Here is a 15,482-nt window from a genome sequence, read left to right as displayed (position 1 = left end):
ACGAACATTCTGGAACAGAAGCATATATCTTCATTAAGGGCCAAAGGAAATGCTTTACCGTTGAGTGTTTGCAGCTTAGGGTTTAAACCGGTAACTGTCTTGTCCACCAGAGGGCAGATCTGCAACAGGAAAGAAGAGGAATAATGATTCTCAATTCTTCCTGAACAAAAAGCTTTTGAAAATCAATTTCTACAGAACTATGAGCAATAAATTGCTAAGAATGTTTGGTTTATGAATGAATGGTTTGATTGTTATTAATATAGGGTACAATTATAAAATAAAATTTAACTTTATTCAAAAGTCAAAATTTTGACTTAAAACTATTTTTTGTAACTAAATCTTTCACACATTCCTGTAGTGAAAATGTTTTGTGGGAAACCTTTTAGCTGCTTTGCTTTTCATGTTCAAGTTTTCTAATTGTTGACCTGGAAGTTCCCCGGCTCCTGTCCTTAGATTCCAACTGAACTGGTCAGTTTTTATTAGAAGAAAAACCTTGAAATGATGTGTAATCGGTACAGAAAGCCAATTGATGTGGAAGCAATATGATGGTAATGGGAGTGAATGGAGGATCTGCCTCAAAACCCAGTTAAAGACAAAAAGAGATATTTACTGCTGGATGAGTCAAACAAAATGGATCACTCTGATTAAATGTAACCTGGTCAAAGTTGGTTGTTAAGCGTTTATTTTAACTCGACATGTAAATCTCGCCAGACTACAACCTCAAACTACAATGATCTGAATAGGATTTATGTGATAGAACAAAAGTAGTGCATAAATGTGAAGTTGTAGAAAAATATTGATTGCTTAAACTTTCTTTTAAAAAAAAATTAATCTTTTAATCCAACTCAAAATATTGCGATCCTTTGTGTTGCTCTGTGACATAAGCTGCCATCTGAACTTTGAACTTTGGGTTTGAGTTTAAGGGGAATGAATATTGCTCTATGAATTCAGAAAGTGATGGTAGATATGAGCGTCTTGGCTGCTTCGGCCTCACCTGTTTCTGCAGAGCGTTCCGTAGAGCCTTGTTTATGAACTTGCTGAAGAGATTGTAGAGCCAGCTGAAACAGACAACCACAGCACTTGTTAAGAGTTCTGCAGCGTTAGTTTGCAGTAATGTTCCCTCACGGTTTTCCTCTTTACCTGGCTCCACCATGGAACTTGACTTTGGCACTGGCCACATTGGCTACGCAGTTGGTACTGCTGACCACCGGCCGACCCGTCGCGTCACTTTTCACCACGACACTCGTGCTGATTGTGAGTCCATTGACATTCACGTCAAAAGAGCCGCTGTCCTTTCTGTTTGGGAGAGATCCACAGAGGGGTCAGCGCTGGAGGAAGGGGCTTCATTTCGTGTCTGAGACGGTCTTTACTCACATTATTCTGAGGTACTTGACCCTCCAGTTTCCATTCAGATTCATGAAGGCATCTCCGATGGTCAGCCTGACCCCGGTCCCCGGCACCAGAGCCACCGCAGACCTCGGCAACCCCACGTTCACCAACCGTATGCTGGAACAGACGGTTTCAGGACAGTTGGTCTCAGTTTTTCACAAAATGTAGAGTGGTTAGTGAAGAATGCCTTACTTTGTGAGACTGTACTGGACTTTGCCAATGGGAGACACTCTTTCTGAGCCGGAAAAATCTGGAATTTGGATAGATTTAAGTTTCTCCTGCATGGCGGCGATGCCCAGTTGTTTCCCTGGAAACAGAAGAAAATTGATGGTTGTGATAAAGAAACAAGGGAGAAGTCTTATCACATTAGGACGCTTTGGCTGTAAAGCTTACCATATTGGAGGCCTTTATCGGTCAGCCTGACCGTCACGCCCGGGTTGACGCTCAGGGTGGTGGAGGCAACCGCCAGCAGGACCAGCAACAAGGACAGAGCCGACATGACTTCTGGGAAACACACAGGAAGAGCATTCCTATATGAACTAATGTTTGGTTGATGTTGCCACATCCTGAAAGAAGTGTGTTTGCTTATATATTTTCAAATTCACTTATATTTATCTATGCTCTCTTGGAAAAAAAGCAGTGGAGAAAAAAGTTAAAGCTTTTGTTTTAACATAAACTGGATTTATCATGACAAAAATAAATAAAAAATCTTATCATGACAAGACATTTTTCACAAAACATGATAGACAATAAATCCTCTCCCCCTTTTTGTGAAGGATATTCATTAAATAAATCCAGCCTGCCTTGCTTAGAGGAGCGGATACAACATAATTACTTAGTTTCACAGACAAACAGCTGCACTGAATTCAGAACTTTACTGAAATAATGCATTTTATAACTTACAAACATCATAAACTGCAAGTAAATAAAACTGCAGTGTTCTCAATATGGTTGGCATTCTTGTATTTGAAAGAAATGCCTGTTTTCCACTGGACAGAACCACATGACCGTCGTTAAGTCAGCCTGAGACTCAGTGTTATTAAATTAGGCTGCGAGTCGTTCTTGATTCACTTCAAATGAAGAATGTTTGAATCAGAGCAGAAAAACGTCCCTGGCTGGATGTTTTAGGACAGAGTGTTGAGACGCAGACAGAAGCCGGTCCAAGTGACCCGGTTCCACCAGAGACCTCAGACCCAACGGTCAGTTAAAGTCCTTCTGCTTCAGCTCGCCCAGAACCAAACAACTGGATCATTACCAGCTATGATGAGAAAGTCATCAATTTTTGTTTTTTTACAGTTAAATTCTAGTTTATCTAAAACATCTGGATGCAAACATTTGTCATATGAATTGGGCAAGAAATAGAGAGAAGAACTAATTGTGGTTTTAGTATGTTAGCTTAAAATCTTGACCCTTGAGCCCTTCATGCTAAGCTAATAGGACAGTCTAAGTGTTGCTGCTGACATGTTGAATGTGTTTTTTTTTATTGTTTACATTATTAAGAGGCAATATGGATTTATTTATTTCTGGTACTGGAACTATAAAGAAAGTGTTTGGATTTATTTCAATACATTATATTAAGTTGTAATTTTCTCTAACGTTTGTTTCAGAAGATTGTCATGGGTGCACACATTTAGGAAATATATCTACATTTCCTCCTGAGATGCAAAATATAGGTTGGGGGATAGGAGGACATTTTTTGATGCGACACCAGGAAGTTAAAGGAATCCAGCAGTGATAAAGGAATGGAACTTGGCTTTGGGGGAAAGCATCCAAAAATTTCTCCTTTTAAATAACTGAAAATATGGTTTGTTTTAAATTATTTTTTCAGTGTCATTTTGTTCTGTAGTTATGATTTGCTGACTGAACCTAGGTTTATTTATGTATTTATTTACTGTTGTTTCTTGTAGGTGGTCCTGTTATCTGCATGTTCACTGTTAGTCAGTGATGTTTTGTTATCCTTAGTTGTTTTTTAAAGTTGAACTCATTTTGTAATTTTTCTAATTATTTGCTCTTAGGTAAATTTTGTCAGCTACATTTAGAAAATTAAACAAAGGTATATTTATTTTATACATATTTATCTTTCTGTCTTATTGCTTGGTCCTTGAAATGGGATGAAAAAACTTTCTAATTCTATAAGCTGCATTATAATTAACCACATCCTTCCTGTTTCTAGCATAGAAACAAATAAAGTGGCATAAATTCAATGTAAAGTTGAATCTTGTCATAATCTATACATACTTTACCTATTGTTGCCAAAAAAAGGCTTAAAAAGCATCACTTTTTGAAAAAAATGTTTTTGAAAATTGCTCAAGTTTTTGGACTAAAAATGAAAATTTTTACACTCTGTCATCCAAATAAAAAAAACAAACGAGTCTTACCTGAAGCAGTGGGTCAGCAGCAGCAAATGATTCTTCCTTTCCCGACACTCTGACTGTTTACAAGCCTGACTGAGAGAGGAAGAGCAACACATGGCCTCTAATATACTCCCTGATGCAGGAAGTTGAACCTGCGGAGGGACCCGCCCACCGGCCTGAAGCAATCACGGGTTTTCTTTCTGGCTCATCTGAGTGCTGCTTAGGCAGGTCTGAAATCTGGGCATGTTTACACAAGTTAAATGTTTACATATTTCTCTCTCTCCATATAATTCACGTGTTTTATTCTTTGTTCCCATCTGCAGTTCCAGTAAATTAAAACATAATGGACTATAAAAGGTTCCTCTTTCTTCCCTGCCTGTTTAGTTCTGTTTGTTTGGTTTGGTGAACTGGATGACAGTAGAGGAACTAAAGACTGTGAACTTGCTTTGTGAAACTGCTCTCATGGTTTGAATGTGTGTGAAGTCGGCCTCTGTACATTCTTCAGCTCTATACACTTCAAACACATGTTCAAGGTTAGCAGTGCAAAAATGTGCCTGAATAAATATCAATATATTAAAGTATAATGAAGAAAATTGTGACCCTGGGATGATTTTTTTGAGGTTTTTACGTATATTTTTATAATGCTAAACAAGGAAATGATAGTGAAACAATTGACATTAAAATTACATTAAACAACCCCAAAGTGAACAAACACATATAATCCAAGAATAAATAATAAAATAATAGAAAGGCCTATCATGCTTTGCTAAAGGTATTGTGGAACAAGTAAAGAAAAATTCTGCATAAATCAGTGCCAACGTCTTTTTTACTTGAGATGAAGGACCTGGTAGAACATTGATGACCCATCATCAAACATTTTATTAATATTTTCAGTTGGAATATGATTATTTCAGTGATGTAGTTCAAACAGGACACCTAGTACACAAAGTGATACATTTCAAAAGTGTTTTTTATTATTATGAATTTTTTTTGCAGCTGGTGAAAACCCCAAATTTCTTAAAATATTAGCTATTAAAACCAATGAAAAAAAAAATGTGTGTGTGTGTTTTTTATCACCATCCCCTCAAGGCTGCAGGCTGTTGCTATTTTTTCAGCCACATTTTTTTCATCCACTCAACTTTTCATCAATATACTGGAACAGAGAACTTTGTGAACAGGAAGCATCTAAACCTCAGTGGGCTTCTGTTGTTATGGAAACCGTCTGCTGGACAACTATCAAGTCAGCACAAATATGGTTTTGTGAAGAATCCGTAGCCACTAGTTGCTAAAGAAGCTAGCTGTTCATAGTGAAACATAATATTTGGGAAGTTCTGTCAATGGAAAACGTGACCAATAAAAAATATGGCTTTTATTTTTATCAGTTTAATTTTCTAATAAGCCTACATTTGGATTTTTTTATTACTTGTGATCTATAATCATTAAAAGCAAAAAGAAGAAGAAAACTCTTAAAATATGTCCCTCTCTGAGTTATGACTGTCTTCCTCTTTCTGAATAAGATTAGAGAAATAAATAAAAAATCTACTTTTTAATGATGTTATTAATCATTGATATGCTCCTGCATTTGGAGTCTTTTATTATGTTACGTTATTTTTGTGCTCACAGTCGGTTGGGAAACTCCATTTGAAACCAGCCCAACATCCTGGAACAAAACATTCTGCTGCTCCGGCCGCATTCCTAACGCATCCATCGTCACCATCATCATCATCGCTGAGACTTTTATTGTCTCTTCTGCATCAGCTGTTGCCAAGAGCGAATGTGTTTTGGACTTTCCTTTAATGCTCATGTTGTAGCAGATTTAGAAGAATGAGCTAAAAAATCTCAGCAAAATTATAAGATTGAAGTTTTAGGAGGTCAAAGATCAAGTTGACCTCCTAAGAGCTACAAGCATGTTATATTTCAAACTGGACATTATAAGGAAGTAACAGACTTTTTGTTGCACCCGTTTTCCCCCCCAGTTTTGTTAATCAAGCACATCGCAGCCCGTTCTCTTTTGTTTTAGTCTACTGTACATATGGATTTGTTTTCTGCTTTATTATGCTTTCATTTTCATGCGCAGCAGCTGAAAAAAAACAATAAAAAAAAACACTATTGCACAAGTGGCAAGTGTTTCCAGTAACAGCAGGCAATCAGAGATTTACAACTTCCTGGGTTCCTCGTGACCTGCAGGATCAGAACCCGCTGTGCTGGGAGCCGAGGAATCCTGCATGAAGTCAGAAAGCGTTGAGTTACAGGCCATGTCTCAGTCAAAGCCTCATCCAGGTTTTGGAAATTACTGCCGACATAATGACCAAACTGAAGAAATCCTGGATTTCCTAATCTGTGGTACAACACATTGCGAAATGCAGAATGTCTGCACAAGCAGCGAAGGTCAGCAATGTACCATTGTTTTTTGTTTTTTCCCCCAAAACACAAAGAAAACTAACTACACTCTGACCTTCTGCAAATGATTTCGAAAACAAATACGTATGAACTGCTAACAGTGCCAAGAGGGAAGGACATCTTAGAGTTGGACATTTCTCGTCTGACCTGAATTTACTGAAAGGTTTCCATCTTTTTCCAGTTATGAATAATTTCTCCTGGTAAATGATTGGCTGGGGAACGAATGTTGGGGCCCGATTACGTCCTTTCACAGACCAATGGGCACCAACTTATTTAACATTTGAGAATTGGGCTCACCCCCTGATTTTGAAAACTTTTACAAGTAATTTCTATTTGCTAAATGCTACAATAGTGAAAGATAATATATTAGGGATTTATTTTGATAATTCTAGTTGTCCTAAGATAAGTTTAGTTTAACTTCAATTGCGTTTCCGTTGACTTTGAAATTGTGCAAATTGGAATAACGGAAATAAATTTGCTTAATGGGAAACGCGGCAATTTCCAAAACAAAACAAAATAGTCTGGGCCTCCATTCTTAAGCTGCTATCCCCGAGACCCGACCCCAGATAAGCGGAAGAAATTGGATGGATGGATGGAAAACAGAATACGTTTTTCGATAAAACTTCTTGTGCTAGGATGAGGAATTTTTCAGCCGTATCAAATTTTGTATATGTTGTAAAATTGCAATAGGAACACTTTATTAAATCACACAATCAACAACCAGATGTTACTACTGGAGGAAAAGACGAAGAAGACAACAGGAAGTGGTAGGAGGAGGATGATGATGGCGCAGTATGTTTTTTTTTAAAAGAACTTATCGGGTGAACAAAGTTATTCACGTGTGATTTTAATTGTTTCCTAATGGAAATACTGCAGTTGCAAAATTGTGTGTTTTCAACGTTAGCGGAATGCCAAATTTGGAAACGCAGATAGTGAGAGAAAGAGGTGAATGTTCCTTTTTAAAATGTAATAAGCTTCTGGTTTTAACTGTATGTGGACACGAAGCTCCACATCACAGTTTTTACTCAAAGACTGTTATTTTTCAAGACAGACTACAGAGATTATGCTCTTCATCCTCTCAAAAGTTCCTAAAAGAAAAGTGAAGCGTGTTGTACTAACTGTGTTTTTGCACATATATATGAAAGCTAGAGCCAAAATAATCAATGTTTGTTTGATCAGTCAGCGCAGGTTGGCTAATTCATCCAGACAGCAGACCTGAGATCCCTCTTACAGCCAGGGCTGTTTTGGACATCCTGCTTTTTAAAACCCTAATGCTTGGAGGCGTCCAGACAGTCTTGCACTTCAGACAGGGTCCAGCCTCTCCTGCCTCCGGGCTGTTCGCAGCCGGATCAAAAACAGAGAGCACCTTCCCTGTTTCTGTCTCCACCAGAGCGCAGAGCTCACCCTGAGAGCCGAAGAGCTGCAGAGAAAGGCTGGAGTTCTCAATACATCTAAATGTACCACCTTGACTTTTTCAGACATGGACTGTTAGTTTATTATTATGCTGGGGCCCTGACAGAGTTATATTATTATCTAGATATAGTGGAAATTATTATGTTATGTAGTTTTGTGTCTTTGTTGCCACTTCTTTACTGTTTCATTTGTTTTTAATGTTGTAAAGTGTCCTTGGGTGTTCTGAAAGGCGCTGTCAAATAAAATGCATTATTATTATTATTATTATTATTATTATTATTATTATTATTATTATTATTATTATTATTATTATATACAACTCATCTATCTACTCTGATATTTCTATCTCGGACTTTCTATCCGGTAGAGAAACGGTTCCTTTCTGCCCTCTGGTGGTTAACAAGGAGTTTGGACATGTGGACGGCAGCCATGCACGTTCATACAGATATGTTTAAAAAACATTTTTATATCGTGTAAAATTGCAACATTTCTTGAAAACTTCACAAAATAAAAGCTTGATAGATTTTATTCTATGTGTAATAAATCTCTGTAAAAAGAATGTTTAAATTTCTGAGATGACTGGCACGAAATATTGCACTTTTACACAATATCCCAAGTTTTTTAGTGATACCAGTAGAAATGAGTTACCTTTAACAGGCAGTCTAGTCGAATTCTTTATTTTTTATGGTTGTGGGGATTTTTACAAACCCATTCAACAAATCAAAATATTATTGAAACGCCAATTAATTTTTGGAACTTTATCACTATGCGAAAACTCTTACATGGATTATTTACATAGATGTTTGAAAACCTTTATTTCTGTTACTTATGATTTCCTACTTTCAAAAAATGCATATCTAGTCGTTTTAATAAATGACGTAAACTTCTCTCCCAGAACTGAATGGACCTTACCAGAGGGGCCGCTTTTCATTGGCTGATGCCCATTCTACGTGGTCACGTGTGTGGCCGTCTCACAAACACAGCTTCCCGTTAGCTAAGTACAGCATAATTGCAGAACTGATACAACTTCTACACCTTGAAGCCTGTCTGCTACACAGTCTTACGTTAGCTAAACAGATCAGTATGCAATGTGTCTGTATCTGACATACACTAAAGATTTTATTTTAGCAGAAAAGGCTTTGGACTAAACTGTTACTCGTGTTAGCCACGTTAGCACCAAGTACAGTGTACACTCAAAAAAATGAACTTCGGGGGTTATTACATTAACAAAAGAATATCATGTACTTTTAACACAATAATTTTATGTTTGAAACGAAAACGTGATAAAATCATGTTGGATAAACAAGAAATTCAACAACTTAACGTTTATGAAATTTAATCATGTTGAGATAACAGGATTCATTATAGTCAGTCTGATATTGTGCTGAAGACGATGAGTGAGATCACGGGATATCACACGAGTTGACGCGAGACAATCGTTTTTTGTCTCAACTTGACTAAAATGTATTCAAGTTGAGATAACGTGATTCAATTTAGTCAGATTGATCTCCCTCCGAGGAGGGTCTAGCGAGATCATGGAAGATCACGCGAGATTATGGAAGATCACGCGACATAACTGTTTTGCGCCTGGGAAAACTTCAAAGCGGTTTTAGTTACACATTAAACTATAGATATTTGTTTTTCTCTGCAGGGCACTATTTTTCATTTAAGAACTGCACTGTAACAAATGGCTGTAAAAATTGTAACAGCAGGGGGCCCAATTTTATTTTTTGTCATGGGGCCCAATTTTCCTGGCGGCGCCCGTGCTCGATAGATAGATATCAATCTATCTATACAGACAGAGAGAGATGTTTGTATCTTTTTTTTTTGGTGTATAAATATCTGGTTTCAATTATGCTTTTTTTCTCTTTAGGTGGCCATGTTTCATGTTTTGCAACTTCTGTGGTGGAAATCTAGGGACAGTTCAAGTGTTGTGTTTTTCATGTGCGAAAAATATGCTTGTTCTTGGCACAAGGTGAAGAGACAGGTAAATAGTCTTGAAGTTCTCTTGGTTCAACAAGCTACATTTATTGAGATACAAATGCCAGCTAGTTATCAGTAAATATGCTATTCCAATTCTGATTCTGATTTTTGAATATTTATTGAATTAACATACCTTACTGCACATTACTTTTGAGTAGAATACACTATTTATATGCTACTTTTAATAACTCAATGGTACTTGAATTTTTGCCTTTACTGTACAGCTTGTGTTTGTTTATTAAAAATAGTAGAAGAATGATATTAACCTTCCAGCTGATCACCCTGCTGGTGCTTCTCCTGGCCAGGATCCATCTTTCGCAGGTTGTGGGCTTCTTCAGCAACTGCGTATTTCAGCAAGTTTTGCAAAGCAGACTTCTCAACAGGTTCAAACTTTCCGAGGCTTTATGCTCCTTCAGGCGTCTCCTTCAAAAGTCCCGAAGCAAAGGGAAAGAATTCAGAAGGTCAGCGTCATTTATAGGGCTGCCGACACTAACGCCGTTTCCATGACTTTCACTGACAAAGGCTCAATGACGAGTAAAACAAAGACCCAAGCCAGGATAATGATAATAATAATAATAATAATAATAATAATAATAATAATAATAATAATAATAATAATAATAATAATAATAATAATAATAATAAATACAAACAAAGAAAAAACACTAAATTTCAGCACAGATCATATAGATGAGGTGCTTGGAACTGGACTGTGAGTTCAGCATTCAGGGGTCTTAAACTTCAGTCCTCGAGGGCCACAGTCCTTCAACTTTTAGATGTGCCTCTTCTACCACACCTGAACAGAATAATGAGGTCATTAGTAAGACTCTGGAGAACTGATCTACACAAGGAGGAGGTAAGTAAACCATTTCATTCCAGTGTTTTGTACCTGTGGCACATTTAAAAACTGCAGGACTGCGGCCCTTGAGGACTGGAGTTTGACATCTGTGGTCTAGAACAACATGGAGTCGGAGGAACAGAACAGTCATAAATCCAGAGCCTCTGCAGCATCTTGTTTTCTTCTTCTCTGCCTCAATAAGGGAGCTACATGGGGCCACGACTGCTGCCAAAGGCTCCCAAAGTGACTCACCACATACCTAACAGATCTTGTTTGTCACATCTGAACTTTTAGCACAAAAAAGAAAAACATTTTTGGATACAGACTGACTCACACTCTTTGAAACTACTCAAAGGTACTGCTCCCCTTTTAAAATTCTCCATGAACTTTTGTATCTTCGAACTGAACCAAAGGCGTCTGAGATTGGAAACGCTCGGGCGGTCAGGTAATGGGATGACACAGATGGCCTGAGCCTCCTGTGGTCACGCTCTGGGCAAATTCACTGCCGGAGCCTGCAGAACAGAAAGCCTGTCACATTAGGCAGCAGACACTCAGGCACAACTCACCTACATTTCTATCAAATTATAACTTGTGCTGGAGTTTTTCAAACTGAGAGAAAAGAAAATTTGAGTGTGATAAATTATAGCATATACTTTTATTTTACAAGTTTGGATTTTACTCCGGCGTTAAGTTGTATGAGAGACTCTCCTACCCTGAACGTTCTGGAGAACAAGAGAGTTAAGGTCTCAAAATGCCACAGTGACTTCATTTCAAATTCAAGCGTAATTGCGAAATACAGCTTCTGGGCATCAGTGAAACACACACAGCAGGTTCTTGAATACCTCTCAGATGAAATAATCTAAAACAGAACTGGACGGCAAGTTTTAGCATGACAGGATCAGGCGTCCTCTGAAGACTCTGTCAGCTCCCGCTGTTAGAGGACGCACTCTGATTTCCATTCTGTGTCTCAGGCCTTTCTTCTTGGTGCCAAAGGTTTCTTCTAATTTAAGTTAAAAATTTTCCAGTCTGAATCAATCTAGCAGCTTCTGATGATGCAGGATTCTCCTATGTGAAGACTACAGATTTGGTTGCAACTTGAAGCTTAAGACTGAACACTGAGTCATTGATTTTAATCCTATGAAGAGCCTTGAACCTGTCAAACTCAAGGCCAGATCCTGCACAGCTTTTTATGTCCCTCTGGACTCCAGAGGAACACATAATAGAACCTATCAAGATGACAGTAATGTGCTTAAATATTACCTTATCAATCAAATCAAAGCAGTTTTTATTGTTGAAAGAGGTGGAAGTGGATTAATTTGAGTGAGAAGCAGATTTAAAAAACATAAAATGACCCGGTTCTGTTTGTCCCACCTGTTGTTTTCTGGAGGTGATTGTCAGAGAACGTAACGTTTCCCCAGGAAACACTTTTCAAGGTTCTTCTGATGCAGGTCATGTTTATATGTTATGTTATGTCATCTGAGGATTCAGTTTATCTATACAGTTACAATGCTTGGTAAAATTATTCACACATTTTGAATTTCTCACAATGTCTCACGTCACAAATACAAACTTCAGTGTATTTTGTCGGCTTTCTACGCGACAAACCAACACACCCCCCCCCCCCCCCCCCCCCCAAACCACACACGCAAAAACATGATTGTGAAATGGAATAAAAACGATGAGAGGCTGTCTAAATTTAAAAAATGTAGAAATAAAAGTGTGGCATGGATTTTTGGACTTTGACTTGTCCATTCAGATCCGTGATCTAAATCATTCCATAATAAATCGGGCTGTATGATTATTTTGTGGATCTTTGACCACAGTCCTTTGGCGTTTCAAGGTTTTCTTCCTGAATTGTTTCTGTTTGTTTCCATCCATCTTTTCATCATCTGTGAAAAGATGACCAGCTTCCCTGCCTCTGTGAAGAAGCGAACGCTCATGGCTGCCATGACCTGGTTTCTCTTCAGGGATGGCGTGATCAGATTTTTTTATTATCCCTTAGCAAACTTTAAAAAGGACATCTTGCTTCTCCCACCTGAGCTGTGGATCTCTGCAGCTCCTCCAGAGTCACCACGGGCCTCTTGGTTGCGTCTGATTAATCCTCTCCTTGTTTGGTCTGTCAGTTTTGGTTGATTGCCATGTCTTGGCAGATTCAAGTTCATATATGATTACTTCTGCAAGATACTGCAAATATGAAATAATCAGGAAAAGACCTTGTTTTACCTGCAACCCCTTCATTGTTTTAAATGTAAATCCTTGTCTCTGTGTTGGACATTGAGATTGACAATGTGGTTATTTCAAACACCACAACGGTGGAAATGTCACTAAATTTCCAGATAAATTGTTCAATGTATTTAAAATCCTTGCTCTGAGGGTTTAAAAAGAACTGATTCAAAACTGGGAAAAACATGATCTTTTTGCTCTGTGATTTTTGTCACCCATTCCAACATCGCTTTCACTCACATTCTGACAAATGAACAGTGGTTGTCTGGGAGCTGGAGATGTCTGGAAAATCTCCAGTAATACAGTTCATACATACAGTATATCATAAAGAATATGTTTGTAATAATCAGAGGACAGCAGGGCTGCGCTAGCAGAAACAATGAGGGGATTATGTCACATTTCATATTTACTGTGTAACATCACCACTATGTTTAATAATGTAATATGTAAATATGTCAACATGTTTTTTAGGACAGTTATTTGATTTATGGATTAACTGTTTTTCACTGTTTAGAGCTGATTTTGGGCAGCAGCATGGATGGTTTCATGTGTGACTGAAGAGAACAGTTAAAAGTGTGTGTGTGTGTGTGTGTGCGTGGGTGTGGGTGTGTGTGGGTGTGTGTGTGTGTGTGTGTGTGCGTGTGTCAGGATTTATCTATTTAATCCTATCTCATTTATTTTTCTCTCACCTGGTCGAATATGCAGCACTGTTTCTCTTCTGATTCAGTTTACAGTAACAATCATTGCAAAGGCCAATAGATTTACTGTGAAACATGAAATAAGATTTTACCATGGTTCTCATTCAGCAGCTAATTGGTGCTCAGTTCAGTCCTTTGTGAGCACATAATTAGATAAGATTGAGAGGCTTGAGAAACAGAAGAGACCAATAAAACTGTTAGTTATTTCTATTTTTAATATGGATTGTTGAAAATCCATATTATTAAATTTTATTCTTTTAGCCATATGGTTGTTGTTGTTATTTTTTTTATTACTTGCATTGTCGTTTATATACCAAACGTTTTTTCCCCCTTCTCGTTGCTTTCTCCTGTGTATCTTTTAAAAATGTTCCCACCACTTGGGGGCGCTGTGAACATGACTCAATTGCACCTAATACTGTGGAAAATAAACTTAAAAGTTCTGTATAATTTGTCAGATTTTGAGACAAAATGAAAATTCTACGAAACAAATCAAAGAATGTTGTTGTACTTCAAATGTTCATATGGTGAACACAAATGAGATGAACATTTATTGAACTCATTTATATTTATTCAGAAATTCTTCCCTTCAAAAGTTTTTTAAGAAAAAATATTAGGAACTCCAAGACAGAGAAAGTACAGCGACATATCCCTGTGTTATTTATAGTATTTTATTTATTTTTTGCTGCATTTCTTAGATGATTTTCACTTCCCTGTACCTCCTTTGCTTAAAGGATTCATAAGCAAATCCATGTTTGCATTAGAGATGTTGTCGACTGTCTGGTTGCCTGAGCTGAGGGAGTCACAACATCAATGCTTCAGTGTGTGAGGCATGAAAGGAGCAATGTGCCCAGAAGGGCTGTTTGTGCCCCGGCGCTGTGCAGCTGTGGCCCCGGCCCCTGGCCAAGGGGCCAGGGCATCTACGGCCCTCTAATCGGATGGTCCTCCCTCTGGGGACCCAACGACCGAAAACAATAACATCATTTCTGAAGGTGGTGGAGCGAGGAGGAACTCCTGCTCTTTGTTAAATGAGTTATTACTGAATGACAACAGAAATGTGCAGCGAAAAGCAACCAATCACAGCCAGGAGGAGGGGCTTAGTGCTGTCAGTCAACCTCAGAAAGCAGATTACAGAGACTAGATAAGAACATTATGGGGTGATGCGCTCTACTTTCTTAGTTTTAGTGAGAAAGTGATGTGATGTTCTGGAGCAGCTGGACCAGTCCTCCAATCCTGGAGATGTTCTTCAGGTGATAGAAGGCCGACTTCGTAACAGTCTTTATGTGGCTCTGAAGGTTCAGGTCAGAAGTTATCAGGCCTGATCTCTGGTTTCCACATGTATTAACTGAAGCTGGGCGCTGACTCTAGAAAACCCAAAATGCATTTCTTGGGTTTTCTTTTTCTTCAACTGAAGGGTTGTTGGGATGTGACATCATGAGTTTCCATGAACTTTTTTTTTACAGCATTCTAATTTTCTGAGATGTTGCACTTTGGGTTTTCATTGTCTGTAAGCCAGAAAATAATCAAAACTGACAAGAAACGGAGTCTTGGAATATATGAGTCAATGTGTGATTATTCTGTAAGAGTTCCACTTTCTGAGCTAACTTGCAAGAAATGTTGCACTTTTACACAATATTCTAATGTTTATTTTATTTTTTATTTATATCTTTTGTTTAATGATGAAAATATAGTAGATTTTTGTTGTTTGAGGTCAAAATTACTTTGTATTTTCTACAAATATTAATATTTCTTTAAAAACAATGACAGAATATTTAAGGAGGAAAGACGTTGCATTAGTGATGGGAAAGACAGATTCAGATCAAACACATCTCAGCTCGTCAGTGTGTGACCTTCTGCTCTCTGGCTGGATGAGGAAGGCAGGAGATGGACTTTAGTCTGTGCGGTTTTTACATCTGTTTTCTGGAAGTTCACTGATCTCTGAAATGTGTTTGCTTTTAGCAAAGTGGAAGACAGGGCCGAGGCTTTCCTGCGCCCACAGCCTTCACGCTCAACGGTGCGCTCACCAAGGCCTTTTTATTCACCGTTAGGCGTGTGCTGTGTGTGGCTTTTCATTTCAGATGTTTGATTCTCTGCTGCTCCCACTTCCAGTTTCCTGTGGACATGCGATGAGGCGGAAACGAGGAGCGCACCAAATACAGCTGGTTGGCCGTTTACTGATCATTAAAA

The 15,482-nt window shown here is 38.1% G+C and overlaps 1 protein-coding gene and 1 long non-coding RNA gene across 2 annotated transcripts in view; both read right to left on the bottom strand.

The window, feature by feature from the left end:
• LOC116710905 (bactericidal permeability-increasing protein-like) overlaps window positions 1–3,873 on the bottom strand; it is a 7,217-nt gene extending 3,344 nt beyond the window's left edge. The window contains exons 1-7 of the mRNA XM_032550204.1: window positions 3,768–3,873; window positions 1,783–1,893; window positions 1,582–1,696; window positions 1,375–1,506; window positions 1,141–1,296; window positions 995–1,058; window positions 59–119 (exon numbers count right to left, since the gene is read on the bottom strand). Of these exons, the coding sequence (XP_032406095.1) occupies window positions 59–119; window positions 995–1,058; window positions 1,141–1,296; window positions 1,375–1,506; window positions 1,582–1,696; window positions 1,783–1,888 (634 nt within the window). The 5' untranslated portion in view covers window positions 1,889–1,893; window positions 3,768–3,873. The remainder of the gene's footprint in view (window positions 1–58; window positions 120–994; window positions 1,059–1,140; window positions 1,297–1,374; window positions 1,507–1,581; window positions 1,697–1,782; window positions 1,894–3,767) is intronic.
• LOC116710906 (uncharacterized) overlaps window positions 1–15,482 on the bottom strand; it is a 19,837-nt gene extending 4,355 nt beyond the window's left edge. The window contains exons 1-2 of the long non-coding RNA XR_004337139.1: window positions 15,471–15,482; window positions 10,708–10,714 (exon numbers count right to left, since the gene is read on the bottom strand). This is a non-coding gene — a long non-coding RNA (uncharacterized LOC116710906). The remainder of the gene's footprint in view (window positions 1–10,707; window positions 10,715–15,470) is intronic.

The sequence above is a fragment of the Xiphophorus hellerii genome, chromosome 20 (assembly GCF_003331165.1).
Source record: "Xiphophorus hellerii strain 12219 chromosome 20, Xiphophorus_hellerii-4.1, whole genome shotgun sequence".
In the NCBI taxonomy this organism is placed as follows: Eukaryota; Metazoa; Chordata; class Actinopteri; order Cyprinodontiformes; family Poeciliidae; genus Xiphophorus; species Xiphophorus hellerii.
The sequence above is the reverse complement of the archived record's forward strand: the minus strand, read 5'-3'. Positions and strand labels throughout refer to the sequence as shown.